The 18,593-nt window shown below is 40.3% G+C and overlaps 1 protein-coding gene across 2 annotated transcripts in view; it reads left to right on the plus strand.

Moving 5' to 3' along the window:
• Positions 1-18,593, plus strand: part of LOC122419048 (uncharacterized) — a 30,872-nt gene that overhangs the window by 7,244 nt on the left and 5,035 nt on the right. Inside the window, exons 1-3 of one of the 2 annotated variants that reach the window (XM_043433297.1) lie at positions 7,423-9,048; positions 14,582-17,803; positions 18,176-18,461. In XM_043433297.1, coding sequence (XP_043289232.1) covers positions 15,395-17,803; positions 18,176-18,461 — 2,695 coding nt within the window. In that variant the 5' untranslated portion in view covers positions 7,423-9,048; positions 14,582-15,394. Of the gene's footprint in view, positions 1-7,422; positions 9,049-14,581; positions 17,804-18,175; positions 18,462-18,593 lie in introns of those variants that run through there. The other variant, XM_043433296.1, reaches the window with a different exon arrangement.

The following is an 18,593-nucleotide window of genomic DNA, read 5'->3' on the forward strand; positions in this document are numbered from 1 at the left end:
TTCGACCACCGCGGACTCCAATGTCACGTTGAATGAAATAAAAAACAAAACTCGATAAATCAATGTCCCTCACTGCTTTTTCGAACGCCTTTGCACCGAAAACGAAAAGGTCAGTTTTAAATCGCCCTTTGTTCTTGTTGCTGAATCTGTTGTGCCCTAGATTTGCACACTTGAAATAACGCACTCATTAGTAAGCGTTTTCAACGTAAATGTAGAATGATGAGGAAATAATCGAACGTTTGTGAAGATCCTCGCAAAGGGACGAGTTATCAAGGACGAATATTTAAGGGATTAAGGCCAAAAGAGCTGAACTCCGACTCGATACTTTTACAACAAGTAAACAATAAGATTGTTTAAAAAAGTTACGAATTCGAGGTTTATTTGCCTCAAGGCCAATCGTTCAAGACAATGGATCTTCCTCGGAGAAGTAGAGAGAAAAACGACGCTGAAGTTTGCAACGTTGGAGTCCAACGAAATGAACGAAAAAAGCGATTTACAATCCACTCATTTTTTATTTCACGAATCATTGGTGTAGGTTGAAAAACTACGAATTGCAAATTCAGCGGGGGACAAAATTGATGGCGCTGAAGTTTGCAGCGTTGGAGCGCAACGAGATGAATTTCCCATTCTGTTACTCGCCTAATTTGCAATTCATAGTTTTTCAGTCTATACCCTAATGATTGGTGAAATAAAAAATTGCTCAATTACAAATGTTCTGTTCATTAATTTCGTTGGACTCCAAAGTGGCAAGCTTCAGAGTTTCCAAAATTGGAGATTTACTGGAATTATTCGAGACTTTTTTTACATCATTTCGTTGGACTCGAACGTTGCAAAATTCAGCGTCACAGAGAAAAACAGGTCGTGAGAAGGAGTTGTCGGACAGGCACAAAGTCAATTGTTTACTTCGATCTTCCTTTGTGTACCTACTGGGCCATTTAACGCCAGGACGATTGTTCGCTGACGCAGCCCGAGAATGCAAATCATTCTGAGCCCGTTTCTACACACACACATATTTCACACTTTACGAACAATAGCGAAGGACTGAAGCGACCTGGAATCTCTGGATATCGATTGCCCGTATGGAAACAGTGATGACCGAGGGCAAGAGGAGGAAGAGGGGCACGAAGCGAGACTTTTGATTATACTTAATCGACCCCGATAAACTCAAGGAATTGGATACGATGGTCGCTTGCAAAAGTCTTCATTTTATTCCGCTCTTCGAACACTTTGTGTACTCGATTTTATAACGAGCATCGAACAAGCGAAATGATTCGAACATTTGAAAACTCTTTTTTCATGAACGACGCTGAAGTTTCCAACGTTGGAGTCCAACGAAATGAACGAAAAAAACGTTTTTAATTCACCAGCTTTTTATTTCACGAATCGTTGGTGCAGCTTGAAAAACTACGAATCGCAAATTTGGCAGGGAACAAAATAGGAGAATTACTGGAATTATTGAAGAGTTTTTTTCGATCATTCCGTTGGACTCCAACGTTGGGAACTTCAGCGTCATTTTCATGAATTTTCCTATGTTATTGGAAGACGGAAAATTCTCAACGTTTTTTTACAAACGTTTTACTCGGAGCAAACGATTCCGCGGTCGCTCCAACCGCATCTCTCGATCCGTGATCACATCTTGACGTCAAGAATTTGACAATGTCCAAGCGCCGTCTCCAAATGTGTCATTTCTCGAGGTTCCTTCATTTTTATCTTGCTGTCAAACTTTAACGCCCCGACAAAACGCGACGATTTATTCGCCGTTCGGGGATGCGTTTTTGCCGCCGCTCTGTTTGGGCTCTCAATCGCGCAGTTGTGTCTCGTTGCGCAATCATTTCGCAATCCTGCATCCATCGCATATTTGTTTGAATCTTTTAAAAATATCACAATTCCCAAGCCATTTCTTGTTTGGCTCTGAGACCGCATGAATTGTTGAATAGAAGTTTTATCTGGGATCACACTTCTGCCCACGTGCGATTTTATGCTTAAAAATGCTAGAAATACTGAACCTGCAAGGAAATGAGCATCGTGGGAGACTCCAACTTATGAAATCCGTCGGAATGGTAAATAAATCTGCATTTTCGTAGAACAATTCGTCGTTAAATATTGCTCGTTAGAAATAGACATTGATTGAAAGCCAATTTTCGAGTCATACTCAAAAACTTACGAAAACTTACGAAAAGAGCTTCAGGAGTTGAAATTTCGCTAGTATTAGCAGGACCATCGATTGGACAAGTGATCCGATTCCGCTTCAAATCCTATAGCTATGCGCCATTGTAAGCTGGAGAACGAGTTATTTAAAGACCCTGCGCAACCGTGATCGACTGTTCTGTACGAATTTTCACGTTCTTGCGAAGCAGAGAGGGTGCGCTGAGGTTCACCGGAGGGAAACCGCTGGCAACAGCTGATATTGATTAAAAAGTGGGAAATTATTGAAAAAGTGAGAGACGAAGGCGAAAGGGGTCGGAAGATGTGTCAATTAATAGACACAGATGCGACGGAACTCGGTGGCACCTTTTATCGAAATTCGATTGCATCAATAAAGCTCGCGGTCGCAACTTTTAATTAATTACCAGCATCTCTCGCGATGACGCACATCGTTCGAGCTTCGGTATCGCACGTACGTATACACAGTGAAACTTTGCACCGCGTCCCGACAGACAATATATAGAATGGAGAGTCACGTGCAAGTGTGCTCCGCGTCCGTGATTTGTTGGCTCGTTCGAGCGTAAGTGCATCTCTGAAACTCTCTGGCCCCGAAAATCGAATGAATCCCATTCCGTATATGTATATACGTAGGAATATTCGGCCATGCAGAGTTATGGAGCTCATATTCGCTATCCGCGTATAAATATATCATAAGGAAGATGCGCATGTATGTGAAGCTCGCTCGTGTCTTCTCTTTGGCATAAATTTCGGTCTGATTCTCTGTCGGTGATTCTGACACACTGTGCAAGCGAGTTTGGAGTCTCCTTCATCGTCCCGTGGCACACAGTCGACATGAGTTTTCTCACAGATCGCTTTCTTCCTTTCACTGTTATACAAGATACTTGAAAATACGAAAGGATTATTTTTCTTGTTCTTTCAAAAGTTGAGATGTCTGAGCAAATTTGTGCTGTCGAATCGATCACGATTCTGTGTGCAAATAATATTTTTGCAATCGTTTTTTTAGGTAGTTCGTGCACGAAACTATTTTATTAAGAAAGTTTTGAAATTTAGACAGAGTTTAAATGGGTAGGCGACTGACACGCGTATCAAATTTTAAAGGGTTCGTCTTATTGTTTATTGAGATAAACGTGTTTAAATATAAAGAAAAATTCACAGAGTTATAGGGACTATGTGTAAAAAATTTAAAAAAAAATTATGAAAATGTACACAATAAGAATTAAGCATACAATGAAGGTTTGGGAAAAAATTCGAGAACGTTAAAGATTGAACGATATTGGTAAAATGAGCACTCGTAGCCTCACATTTGCTCATTTCGGCATTTTTTTTCTTCATAGCCTTCTCTCTTATTCTTATTAAAACTTTTATCTTGATCCATTTCCCTTTGCGCTTTCTAAAGCGATTTTTAACATAAAAAACCATAGTATTTTAGCCAGGGACGAATGAAATTTTGGGCTCAGTCAGTAATGGAACCCCGTTCCATTAATGGCTTGTAATTTCATTCGCCAAAAGATAAATTGAAAAAATTTATTTACAATTTCGAATTAATAACTTTGACATTAATTGAGAGTGATAATATATTTAATTAGGAAGTAAAAATCGAGCCAATTTAGACGCACAAATTACGATCCTACGGACACGATCTACCTCAACCATTTCCGTACTTGGCATCGAGCTTGCGACGGGTCTTTTGAATTTAGGTCCATAATCCTTTCAAAACCTATTTTTAGAAGATTATAGAATCAAGCGATACAGAAGGATTGTTACGAATAATTGTATTCGTCGAATCCTGTGAGACATAAGAGCTTGCAATAATTTACAGTCACGTTGCCGCACGTCTGGGGCTATGCTAATTATGAAAATGGAGTGATGCAATAATCGTTGAATATCTATTTATCTGTTCACAAAGCGATAATTCGGAGTTAAAATAGAAATTGAGTCGAAAGAAAGAGTAGCGCCGTGGAGCAGTCGACCAGCGAGTCATCCGCTTGATATTTACTGGGGCAGACAGCATTATTGTACCGGAGCTTCCTCCTCACCGTCAAGTCTCGACGTGTGTCTCGTATAAACACTTTGGGTTGTCGACTTTTGTCTCTTTCAAGTGGCGGTAAATCAATAGAAGGTGTGTGTGTGTGGATATAAATATTTGCAAACATCGATGCGTACTGTTAGAAAGGCCGCATTGGCGTCTTAGATCGATCACTTGGATCAACGTTTCAATGCAGCACGTGAGGTTTTATGACGTTTAATAAAAACAGCATTTTCGCCAAACGCCTATTGTGACCGGAGGAAGAAAATTCGTTAACTGCATTTATTCGATCGTTCGAATCAACGATTCTGTGCATATATTTTTCCGAAGATATCCATGTCCTTGACCTTTTTTTCTCTCTCGATTTTTTGAATATTTATTTCCAGCGGTATTTCGAGAAACCAAGTTCATCTATTTCATGATCGACCTGAAAGCCTCTCAATTATTCATTTAACCTGAGACTCCTTCGTGTGAGTAAAACGTTTTTATTTTTATTACATCGCGACACGTGTCAAGATGAGTCGCTGCAATGTTCGTTCGTGATAGTAATGATTCTCCGGGCTGATGCTTACAAAGTAATCGCATTTTATCAACGCGAATAGAATCGATTTAAACTTAAGTTTTTGGAGCACCGAAATAGTTCGGGAGTAGCAAAAATTTGGTGGAGGAGCAAAGAATTTGCAATTCGTAGCTTTTCAAGCTGCATCGATGCTTGGTGAACAATTGTTAAATGGCAATATGTTTTTTTCGTTCATTTCGTTGGACTTCAATGTTGCAAACTTCAGCCTCGTTTCGTCCGTTCCTTTCGTTTGGAACAAAATCCCAATAATTTTTCTGCGTAAAGACACATGTGAGAATTGGAAAACGCTTTTTACCTTTCATTCGATCTAAAAAATTTCCGTACACAGCTGAGATAAAGCAATGAGTAAAACTGTGCGCTGATTTCAGACTTTACAACGCCTTTTCATTCCTTATCTCACTTCTTTGATGCATGCTCGCCTGCTCCAGCTGATCAACTGTGTCGTAAAAGCCCGCGGGGATGGATATTTCGATCGGTATCTTCAAATCGATATCGAAATGTAAGAGAACAAGCTTAGAAAAAGATGTTGACAGTCAAAAAACAATGCGACTGAATATCAAGAAATAAAAACAATTTCATGGATGATTAGCTTACGTATTTTTTTTTATATATGAAAAATATTCCGATTCACTTAACTTTCGGGAGTATATCGCAACCAAAAATCGACCTTAAGATCGATTCGAAATATTTAACGACGCTCGTGGAATAAATAATTCTGCTTTCTAAATTCCTGTTGTTTCGAATGTCACAAACAATTTTTCAGTATGGACGTGCCTGAGTTTACGTCCGCAGGGAAATCTCGTGAAACATGTTTTATCAGAAACGAAATACAAGGACGTTGTCGAGGTCTTGAGTCTGGCGATTAAGCAATTCCGAAACGACAAAAAAAAAAAAACAATTCTCCCGTTGCATCTCAACGATGCAATGCCACGGCATCAATATATTGGATGATCCCTGTGTTTACGTAAATCACTCGAGAAATATGAGTTGATCGCACGTCCGTTGCCTCACGTTCACGAAAATTGACAATTGATACCTCAATCAATGCTAATGATCGTGCGAACTCCCATTATCATCCAGTTTCTCTCTTTCTCTCGCTCTTCCTTTTCCGTTCAACCGCAGCACACAAATACCAAACGTCTTCTCGACTGTGTATTGAATCAAAGTGATTAGGGAAACGTCCTCGTCTCGTCAATCATTTTATGATGACATTATTTCCGTCATTAAAAAAATGACTTTCAAAACTACCGGTCTGTCGTAATATGGATATTTCACGATTATCTCTGGCGGATCTTTAAAGAAAAAGCTGTTTATTCCGGAATCCTTACAGGAAGTATTTTATGTTCGGGTGCAGCAGCATTAGCGCACCGCCTTTGGAGACAATTTTGGAAATGAATTGTGACAGGAGCATGAAGATGTTTAGGGAAGCGCGTGAACTCAATGGCCTGGAAACCGAGATTGATGGAAACTTTAGAATTCGAACATACAGAAATTCTGAGGGATCAGTTGCTATTACTTCGTCCGACATTACGTCGACTATAACTCACGCACGTTTTATCGTTCGATTGTACCTGAGTAATTAAGGTCCCAAAAAATAGATATAAACCAATTAAATCGTCATATCTCTTGCCGAGGATCATTTTTTCGCTGATAAATCCCTGTTCGGAATGAGTTCATAATCTGTGCTCTAAAGCTTATCGAATCTTATCAAAAAAATGTTCGTTACATCGCTCCGTAACAGCAGAGCGTTTGATTAATCGTGTGAACATTTTTCTATTTCGGTCATTCATGGGTTTCTTATTTTTTGTAAGATCTGAAATTGGTTCAATACAAAAAACGCAGCTTTTTTTATTAGGATTGCACGAAATACCGAGAAAAAACTCACTCACTCGAATCGGGTTCACTGAATTCTTTATTTGACAGAAATTTTTTTACCTTTTCGAATATATCCAGAGCATTTAAGGGGGGTCCTGCTTTAAAAAGTCAACAAAATCGATTGTTTTCAGGAATGTTTTTGTATAGACGGAAATATTACCATTTTCATATATTCCTTCCATACGAACTTATGAAAACTCGAAAAAATTGCGAAATTCTGTATTTTTAGTGAGTTTGAAAAAAAACGCATCTAAAGAAGAAAAATGTCGCTTCATCGTCCTGTAAATATAGAATTTCGCAATATTTTCGTGTAAATATATGAAATTGGAAAAAAAAATTGGAATTTTTGTTCCAAATAATAATTACTCAATCGACTATCTAAAGCAGGACCCCCCTTAAAAATTGTAATGTTTAAATAATGAAAATATGAAGAAGGAGCAGAGAACCATTTTAAAAATTCTTCCACACATAAAATGTCCCATTTATTATATTCCCGTTGTAAATACGAAACATTAATTTTTCAATATTTTCCTCCTTTTCTCAAGTGGTGTTAAATGTAACACTGAAACTATGAAAGTATACACGAGATATCGAGATTGAAGAAGATCGTTCCAATGAATCGTCTCGGAGTATCGCACCTCTTTATAATCCCGAGCTTACATTGAAAGACACGACGAGTGTATGAAAAAGCTTGTTACGAGAAAGAGAGAGGAGGATAGATTCGTATATGAAAGAGGACGCAGAGCGGAGCCGACTATCAGTATTAGCCAGGCAATCCTCTCGTGAAGCCGTCAAAAGACAACTCCACTGAGTGTCGGTCTCGCGAGTTCTCGCTTACAAATCTCGCGTTATTAAGTTTTTCTTTATATTCACACGAATTATGTATTTCTAACCGGAGAAAATATACATTCGAGTTTTTCGTGTGACTGGCATCGCGGATCGTTGACACAGTCGTTGTAGCCTTTGATCCGAAGCACCATAAATATTCAAGACAAAAAACCGAATATCAGAGTCGAGAAATCCCGCTAATCCGACTGGATGAGAGCTCGATTTTCGTTAACCTTTTTTTGTTTTTTTTTTCTTTTTTTTTCCATAAAATAATTATTCTTAAGAAAATTGTGTGGGAGTCGCGTTTTGTTGGGTCAAAGTTCGAGAGTCCGTCGCATTCTTCTCTTTCTCTCTCTCTCTATTTCTGTTTGTTTCTTCATTTTCTCTCTCTCTCTCTCTCTCTTTCGCTCTCGAATACTTCGTTTCGTCTACTTCTCGAGGAAATTTCTCTTTATTCGACGAATCTAATCGCAATGAGCGACGAGTAGTCTCGATAAGGTCGAGAAATCCATCCTGCTGGGCCATATTATAAACACATTAAGCGATGTGGCCAGTCTTCGTTGAGGCGTTAAACGAGAAAGCATAGTTCGCCATTTTCGGAAGAAACATCTCCGGACATTAGCATTTAAAAAATCTGGCGAGTTTCCAGTGAACGAGAATAAATTTGAATAAAAACTTGATAGAAAAAAGAAAAAGACTAGGGAGCCGTGTGATAACGTGATGTCCGTGCTTTTGGCCAATAATCTCGTCGTGAGGCGATTTCGCAGGACGTCGAATCGTGGATCGACCGGATTTAAATCGGTATGACCAAAATAAAACGTAAACAAAACGAGAATAACACAATTTTGTAAATCATCGATACACTAAATATTTATAGAAAATTAGTGAGGCGATCGTTCAGATCATAAATCGCGAACACGCGCGTCCCTTCGGTTCTCGTCTCGGTGATATAATAATCGACTTTACGTAACTCGTTAAAGAACAATCGTTTAAATTTTATAATTCGTCAGTCCAATCGAGTTTGAACTGCATTTGTGCTTTTATTCCACCGAAGGATACAGCTCGACCACGTGACAAATTTTATTGGGTGGTGCGTGATTGAAAACCTCAACAGGCCGAGCATCTGAAGCCGGAAACAAACATCCATTGAGATCTACTGAAATTTGAAGCAGGAGAAAAACAAAAGCACGCTCAACTGGTGTCACGAATAATAAATTCATCGAGATTCATTCGGTTCGATTGTCCTATCACGTGTTTAGACACTCGACGATACTTTTCACGCGCAACTGCAGGCTCTTGGATTAATAAGTCAACTCGCGGAGTGCTGCATACGACCGAGGCTTCAATTTATCAATTTTCTTTCCATTCGATTAAACTCACGAACGAAGTGCTTTTTTATTTCTGGACCTCATCATTCTGGCGAGAAACAAAATATTTCAACGAACACAAAACTATATTTTGGAGGTCGAAGGTGATCGAGTCGAGCAACGTGATCGAGAAGTTTGGAGGAATGTTCGAATTGCAGCGCTCAAGAACCGGAAATGTACTGGCGTCATGCGGAAATTTCGTAATGGTTTGTTGTCAATGTTACTATTGTTAAACGGATTAATAGCGACGAAATAATTGTTTTAATTGTCCGCGAACTTGGCGCTTCTCGCGATGACAACCGCGTGCTATTAAGCAGCCTTTCGTTTCCTCTTTTTTGTTCCCACTTTTTTCATGTCATTCCCCTCTTCGTTGTTTGCCAACCGATAAGAAAGTGCCGCAAGATTAAACGCACTCTTGTGGACTCTCTTCTCGTTCCTCCCACTCTCGTTCTCTCTTTTCACGTATACATACGTGTCGTCAAAGTGCTTCTGTACTCATTAGAATCATGCGAGTCCATCCGAGATGAGTAATGAAAAGAAAAACGTAAAGATTAAAAGAAATTCGAAAACAGTTCCAAGAACATCTGATCTCGAAGGGAGACAGCCGAATTAGAAATTATTCTGTCGCTACGATGGGATCAGAATGCGAAACGAGTTTAATTAATCAATCAGTATGAAAATAATGCTCTATTGAGTTCAAGTATGAAGCTGTTTATCGTCAAATAAAGTCGCATCGAGAATACATTCGAAGCTCCAAATAGGAGGGCATTTGGAACAGTGATGGAAAGAAAATCATTTTTTTCGGCGTGTTACGCGCTCGCTGTATTCAAGCTTTTGTTTTCAAGAACCTTCGAGTCGAGTAAGAGCGTGAGCAGCGCTTTTTATATTCGTTTTTAAACTCTTCTGAGAAGTTGCGAACCAACGTAAGCGAGTGTTCTGAAGCACGGGCGTAATTATTTCGCATTGACTTTCTACATCGAGTCTCTCTTTGGGAAAAATGAAAAAAGTTGGAGTTTGAAAAAAACTTTGGGTGAAAAATGGAGCGAGACTTTGGGAAGTTAGTTCAGCATTGAAGGACGTAAAAGTCGGTTGTAAAAAGCAGATCCGTGGCGTCTGACTGGCGCCTTTTCAAGCCTGCCCTCAACACCGCTGCGTGGACCCTACGAAAATCCCATTCCATTTTCCCTCTCATATCCATTTTCTCGTCGTCAAGCTCTCTTTTTCTTTGCTTTCCTTTCGAACCGAAACTTCTAACTCGCAAAAAAATTCAATGACTCGTATCCACCTGATTTTTTTTCTCAACAGTTTCGACAATCAATTTTCAAGACAATCGTTGATTCTCTTATTAATGATCGAGCTACATTCTTATCGATAAAATATTGAAGTATTCAACGAAGAGCTTAATAGTTACCTCTTCCTCTGGGATGAACGCCGACGCTCTTTCGATTCCCTAAATCGTTTGTTCCCATTGTTTCCTTCGAGAACTTTGGAAGGAAGTTGAAGCGATATATATATAGGACATCATACGAAAAATACATTAGATTTTATTATTCCAAATTAATGAATTGAAAATTTACGTGAATCTTCTTGAACAGCGCTTAATTATATGTGAAAAATTTGGAGAGGTTTCACCGCCTGGTTATCGAGATATTCATTGTTGAAAATGACAAGGTTAAACATGGGCTCTTATATGGAAGCTTTCAAAAAATTGCTAACTTCAAAAATAAATATCTCAATTTCACGACGGTGAATCATCGGCATATCCCGCCAGAAGTTTAATACTGTCTTAAGCTTTCTGTTTAAAAAATTTTAATGTGCAACGTTGGAAAATAGTTTTAACATAAGATACGCTTCAACCTCCTTAACTGATTCTTTTTACCTCTCACAATTTTGTCTCGGTGTGCACCGTTGTCAATCTCTTTGTAGGAGTTCCCACGGGGAGTTTATCTTCAACGTTTCTTACGAAGTTTATTCGAAACGTACACAATAACAACGGAGCATATAATGAAGGATTGGGAAAAAATTCGAGACGATTGTCTTACTAGTAACAAAAATATATTACGTTAAAGATTAAACGAAATTGGTAATGAGCACTCGTGTAACTTCACATTTGCTTATTTCGGCATTTTGTTTCCTCTTGGCTTGGCCCATTCCTGTCACAGCCTTCTGTCATTTTATTAATACTTTTTCTCGATCCATTTCCCGTCGTGTTGTCCCTTTGCGCTCTCTAAAGCGATTTTTTATATAAAAAACTATAGTATTTTAGCCAGGGACGAAGGAAATTTGGGGTTCAGTCAGTGATGGATCCCCGATTAATTAATGGCTTGTAATTTCATTCGCCAAAAGATAAGTTGAAAAAATTTATTTGCAATTTCGAATGGATGACTCTGACATTGATTTAAAGTGATTGTATCCTTAATTTAATGATCCTTCGAGCACCTTAATTGGCGTCATCGTTCACCTTCATCGTTCTTCAAACCGGCTTTACTGACCAAAACTTGTGTCGTGAGAGTCGAGTCGCTAGTCTCATGAGATTGTACACACACACACACACACACATACACAGAGCGAGAGCTTGCAAAAAGAACAGTGACTCCACGTGTGCATGCTCCGAAAAAGAACTCCGTGTATGCACTGAACGCGCGAATCAGAGAAACTCGATATAAAACGAAACGTCGATAGAGCTTCGTGGGTTCAAACGTTATCTCGCGGTATTTCCTTCTCTCGATCTCTTTATTCATAACGTTATATTAGCGCACGGTCGTGATCCGTCACTAGCGCGATCGGAGCCACGTGGTCCGGAGAAAAATGTTTCCTTTTGGAAGAAAACATGGAAACATTCGTTGTTCGTTGTTGTGGAAAATAAATTTTGCATTACTAAAATGGAATTTGAATAGCTCAAGAAACTGAAAAATACATGAGTCGTTCCCTTGCTCGAAATCGATTTATAATCAGACTGGATCAAGAAAATTATCGTAAAGTCAATCCATGCACGAAGTGCGCTTGGATTTGAGACTTACTTGAAATTTCATGGTTCATGGAGTTCAGAAAAAGTCAACATCGATATTGACAATATTCGAAGATGAACGAGACGAAAAAAGGGAAACGCTCGTTTCGTTGATGGCTAATTCAGCGACACAGAATTTTTCGGGTATCGATGGCCACGCGCCAGTGGCCGTGTATACGTTACGTAAAAAAAGACACACTTCCAAAGTCTCGCTCTGCGAGTTTACCACACGAAAACAGGCCTGAAGTCAGTGATTTACAACCGCCTTCGTTATCTCCGTCGCCCATTTTCAATCTTATTATCACGAATCGTTTTTCCCCCTCGATACATTACTTTGATATATTTTAGTTGGTTTTTTAAAAAAAAATTCGTGACGCAATCGAACCTATTTTTCACAGGTATGCACATCTCCGAATAACTCAAAATCGCGTTAGTCGACGTTGAGACACGTCGAACTTGCGAGTGAAAAAAGTTCGTAGCCTGGTATTGTCTTGCCCATTTTATTGCGGTCGAAGTAGTGTCCACCTCAGTGCCTCTGATGATTAACCACGAGTGCGTGTTCTCACATTGCTGTCCGGGGGATTAGCTAATTATCCGCTGTATCATCGGAGTTTATTGCAGTTCCACTTAACCCTCGGCTAATGGATAAAACGCGAGGGAAGTCGAAAGAAAGTATGACAGTAATCTAGCGAACTAGTCCAAATTCGAATTCCCATTTTGATTTTAGTCGCAAATGAAGAATAAACATTGAAGTTGATCGCTGTTTCGAACGATTGTCCGACGACGACGCCGAAGTTTGCAACGTTGGAGTACAACGAAATGAGCGAAAAAAATCATCAATTTTTTATTTCAAGACAAAGAATACGATGAAGGTTGGAAAACTACGAATTGCAAATTAGGCGGGAAACGAAAATGGAAAATTGCAGATTGTGTTTTAGTTTATTTAGTTGTACTCGAACGTTGAAAAATTCAGTTTAATATCGAGAGCGTAAAAGATCGTTTAACGTGAACGCTGTTTTCAAACTGTTGCGACCGTTTCGTTGAATTTATTAATCGATGAAAATTTTCAGAGCAATATTATTTGCGTATCTCAGCCAACGTTAATATTTTTTCGTCACCGAATTGGACTCGCTAGACAGAAGAATGAGGAAAATTGTTGGAGGAATTTTGCGAGTCGTGGTGTTCGTTTCCCATCAATTTTCATCAGGATTGATAATCCCGCCCGACACCAAAACGGCTATTATTTTTACAAGTTGGCTCGAAGAAGAGCGACCAAAAAAGTAACCACCAAAGATAAAGTATTCGATATTCTGAGCACTGGAATTACATTTTCATTCGAGTGACGAACGACCAAGAAATTTTGAATTTAATGTTAAAAAAACCGTTGATTTATTGAAGAACGTTGAAAACAAGCTGGCGGTTAGAAAAACACCCCTTAACATGTATAATATCCCACATCGGTCTGTGTACGTATGTGTATATGCTTTTTGGTAGCTCCTCCACGTGGCTTGGCTACGTCATCGGTCGAGAGGTCGACGCGGATCGATATCGCGACGTTGAATAGTCTTACTCTCGCGCTTTTATTCTCCGTCATACGACGAGGTTTGATAAACGAGCGATTTGATATCGTGATAGGAAAAGAAAAGGTTCAGGGACAGGGAACAGAGCTCCGCTGATTTTTCAGCGTATTTTTATCGTTGTACTCTTAACTAAATCAGATTATAAAGTTATGAACGAACAGCGCTAAACATCGATCGGTCCCTACTATTCCATGCATTAGACATTTTCATCGCGGGATTTGAATTTCTCATGAAACGTGAAAAAATATTGAAATTTTAACGTTACGAATGAGTGTCTTTATCATTGAATTTGAATAAAAATGTCTGTTCAAATGAATATGAAATGTTGTGACGGAGGGCGAACTCCCTCGGAAACACCCTTAAAAAGCAAAGCACTTAGCGCGAACGACGGCATCACGGTGGAGAGGCGCAAATCAACTTGAAAGTACGAGAAACAAGCTCTATATTTGTCCGCCTGTAAAAATGTATTTCTAGTTAAATAAGTGAATTATGAATGCACGAGCATGATTATTGGAATGTCAACTAAATGGAATACTCATAAATTAGGGAGGAACGCGGGGCGACTGCGTGAGGGGAAATTCGATAAGAAAAAGAGACAGAAAAGGAGTTAGTGCGTCTCACGATATTGTACATGGTCACAGTTAAACTCGTAAATTGATAGCAACTCAGGCACAATGAAGTTCATTTATAATCGCCAGTCGTACTAACTCGAAGCAGCGCTATTCGACGGTTACGAAGTGCCACGTAGATGGCTCTTCGCGATCAATTTCTCGGTGTATTCTACGATGCTATTGCTCCACAGGCGCATTCTGAGTTTATCTAAAAAATATCACTTTTCTCGTTTTCGGCGGCTACTACGACAAAAAACTCGATTTTTTCTTTACTATGTCGTTTTTTGTCGACTTTACTGGTGTCGTTGATCCATGAAATATTCGACAAAATTTTCCCAAATTTTTCGTCATTGCGTTATTGTGTCACGTTGCTTTTCTCGGTACAAGGAATGTCCGCACGATGGTCATTGAACCACCGTTTCGGTGCATCTCCACTAATTGATTTTCACTATTTCGAGTGAAGCGCATTAGAAAGAATCGAACTTGGAAGAGTACTTTCCCACAGTCAATAATTGGAGCATTTATTTTTGTTAATTTGCAGTGTAAACCGCAGAATCTGAAGAAGTATCGTTCGCCGCATGGGTGCCTGGGTTAACGATCGTTACGTGGAGGCGGGAGCGGTCCTGAGGAAGCGTTACTCAAGGACAACGAGAACGACCAAGACAACGAGGATAAAGAAGCGGTGTACAAGGTGCGATGGTGGTGGCATCAGTGAAAAAGCCTCGGCTACGTGCGCTTCTTCGTCGTCCCTTCAGCCGTTACGACGTCAGTTTACAAGACAGCTTTACGGCTGGCCAGTTTTACCGTTGTATAAATCAAGGACGAAACCAATAATAATAATACGAACGCGATCTGCTACAAAAAATTAAATTAAAACGTCCCTACACACACACACACACACTCACACACTCACATTTACACACACCCACACACACACGCGCGCGCGCACACACACACACACGCGCGCACACACGTACACGCTCACGCACACAGGCACACACGTAAATGTACGTTGAACCTTTTCACTCATACGATAAAAGCATAATTGTGTAAACGTAAAGCGGAAAAAAGTACTGCGAGTGCGAATCGGAGCGTATAAAAGAAAAGAAAAAGGGAATTTGGAAAATTGTGCTTCGCGCGAATGAATGAAATGATTAGTTTCCGTAAATTTTCGATTATAACGTAATAATTTGCGCGTAGTCTCGTAAGACAAGATCCTCTTCCGGCATTATGATCTTGGGGGCTTCCTCGGCACGAGGGCGCGTGTAAAACTTGAAGAGCTTCATCCGGAGGTAAAGAAAGAGAAATAATAAAATAGTTGTGCGATAGAAAGAGCCAGACGTTTTAAACGAACATGGCGAGCTGGGCGAAATTCAACGGCGACGAGAGACCGATGATCGAGCCTGTTGTTGGCCTTGAGGCCAAGATCGAATGGCCCGAAGACTCGACGAGAAACCTTCGGGAACAAAAACCTCCGCAGCCCTCATCAGTCTCGTTGAATAATTCGAACAACGCTAAAACTGTTCGAGAAAAGATTGCACTGCAAAATGTGAAAGATGAACGAAAATCAATGAAAAAAAAGGAATTAGCGGAAAAACTCGAGGTTGATTCGAAAAACGAGAGTAACGGGGGCGAAAATGGTTTCGTTGGGAAGGCGGATTCACCGATCACGGAAGAGGAGCCTTTGGAGTTGACGAACATTGACGAAGGGACGAGAATACTGAAGGACGAGGAATCACCGAGAGAAAATTTGAAAGATTCGGTACTTTTGATACGACGCGAAGCTAAGGAAGAATTAAGTCGTGAAAGTTTGAAACAACAAACACCGAAGCGACCCAACAGCCTCCACGGATCTGGGCCACCGAGTCCTCAAAAGTTCAAACAACACTATCCAGAAACAATGACGAGCACCTTGTTGAACGTCACCAGCGGGAAAACATCGTCGAGAGTAAAAAATTCACCGAGCTCGAACGGAGACAACTGCATCGAGACCGAAAACAGTACAGAAAAATTGGTCAACGGTAAAACAACTGGCGAATCAACGTCCAATAAGAGCGTACTTCATGTACAATTCAATAAAGATTCGAATAAACCATTGGGAACAACGAACAACGAAAAACAACAGGAACATCCTAGTCCATCGATATCGACTTCTACCTCGAGCAGTTCCGAGGATAATTCTAGTCTCGGACAATTTTCCGAAGCACGACCACCCGACGGTGGCTGGGGTTGGGTCGTCGTCGCTGCCTCTTTCATGGTAAATCTCATCGCGGATGGTATAACGTTTTCCTTCGGTGTTATATTTGTCGAATTTTTAAATTACTTTGGCGAAGGAAAATCGAAGACGGCGTGGATCGGAAGTTTGTTCATGGCGATGCCATTGTTGAGCGGACCAGTGGCAAGCTTTTTGACGGACCGATATGGCTGTCGAAGAGTATCCATAGCCGGAAGTATTCTGGCAACTGCCGGCTTTGTCATAAGTTCATTCGCCAGTTCCATGGAATTGTTGATATTTACGTTTGGCATTGTCGCCGGTTTTGGTCTCTCGCTCTGTTTCGTTGCTGCGGTTGTTATCGTTGCTTATTATTTTGACAAAAGACGCTCATTCGCCACTGGTCTGTCCGTATGTGGCAGTGGCATCGGCACTTTTATATTCGCTCCGGTGACGCAATATTTATTGGAGGAATACGGCTGGCGCGGGACGACCCTCATACTTGCCGGCTTGTTTCTCAACCTCGCTGTTTGTGGCTGCCTCATGAGAGACCTCGAATGGACCACGATCAGAGCTAAAGCTAAGACCGCCGAACGCCGAGCGAATCGAGAACGCAAAAGAACCACGAGGGTACAAAGTTCCAGCGCTGATTCATTCTCAGCCGCGAGCAGCTCTGCGAACGCAATGATTATCGAAAGTCTGCGACTTCAGGACGAGGAGGACGGTGGAAAATTGTTTTCGAGCCTCGTTTCTCTGCCCACTTTCGTGAAAAATGGCGAAAAAGTGCCTCTCGAAGTTCTTGAACTTTTGAGCACGAGGAAAAATGTTTATAACGTTTTACTTCAAAATTATCCTAGCCTGCTCATTTCTTCCCGAAGCTTTAGCGACTCCGAGGCCATCAACGAGACCCCAGCGAACAATCAATCCGTCGAGAGACCCAACGAATCCCATCCAGACACCAAAGACGACATCAAAAAGAATGCTGTCAATGAAATCATCCTCGAAGTTCCATCCACAGAGGCGAAGCAGGACCTTTCGACGAAAGAAAAGAAAGAAAATTCTGATAAAAATTGGCAACATCAGGATGCCGCCTACTTATGGTGGCTCAAAAAAATCAACCCCGATAGTCCTCTCAAAAGATCGGCCACCTTGGAACCACAAAGACGTTTACCGACTGCTTATCTCAAAGATATTCGCGTTCACAGGCACAGCTTGACTTATCGCGGTGCCATGCTGAATATCAACAGATACAGGCTCAGAGCTTCGAGTTGTCCTGATATTTATCGTAATTCGATGACCACCATCGCTAAAACGAAACTCGTATGGTATGCCGGACTATGGGAATTTTGGGATCTCGTCGTTGATATGCTCGACTTTTCTCACTTTGCTGATCTGCGCTTCTTATTGTTTTCCATCAGTAATTTTTTGCTCCACACGTGGTACGATGTGCCTTACGTTTATCTCACCGACAACGCCATAGAAATGGGATTCAGCGAGACCGATGCCTCGATACTCATTTCTGTTATTGGAATCATGAATATGACCGGTGAGGTGAGTAACTATCGTCATAACAAAACAGTCTGGAAAACAATTATTTTCGTTCAATTATAGAAATTTTGGAACCGCAATATTTTGAATTCGTGTTTCTTGCTACGTTCGAGTCTTAAAATTGCCATGATGCCAGTCAAATATTTTCGCAATCGTATTTATGCTACAACGCAATTTTAATGACATCCAAAATAGATAATCAAGCAAAAAAATACATTGATGCTCGATGAAGTTTCATTTAATTTTTATCAAGAGTGGAAATTATTTTTTTTCGACAAACTTGAAAATATCGTGCTCGTTATTACCACTGTAATTTTCAGAATCTAATGCTTTTTATATAATTCAAATGAGAATGTACGTTTTTTTTGTTTCAAGATATTTCTCGGATGGGCAGGTGACAGAGCTTGGGTAAACGCTTCGCTCGTTTATGCCGTTTGTATGATACTGTGCGGCGCGGTAACAGGCCTCATACCATTGGTAATGACGAACTACTGGGGCCTGTGCACAGTTTCCGGTGCTTTCGGTCTCTTCATAGCCGCGAATTACAGTCTTACGAGTATTATCCTGGTCGAAGTCATAACTCTGGAAAGATTCACAAACGCCTACGGACTTTTGCTTCTCGTGCAAGGAATCGCCAACCTCATGGGGCCTCCGCTTGCTGGTGAGAAAAAGAGAGATACAATTTTATGCAAACATTCTTCAAAATGTTTGTAGAACTCGAATGACATATGACAATAGAACATTTCCAGTCGAATTATTGTCCACCAAAAATAGTAATTTTTTCACTTCCAAT

Source organism: Venturia canescens, chromosome 1 (genome assembly GCF_019457755.1).
Source record: "Venturia canescens isolate UGA chromosome 1, ASM1945775v1, whole genome shotgun sequence".
Taxonomy (NCBI): Eukaryota; Metazoa; Arthropoda; class Insecta; order Hymenoptera; family Ichneumonidae; genus Venturia; species Venturia canescens.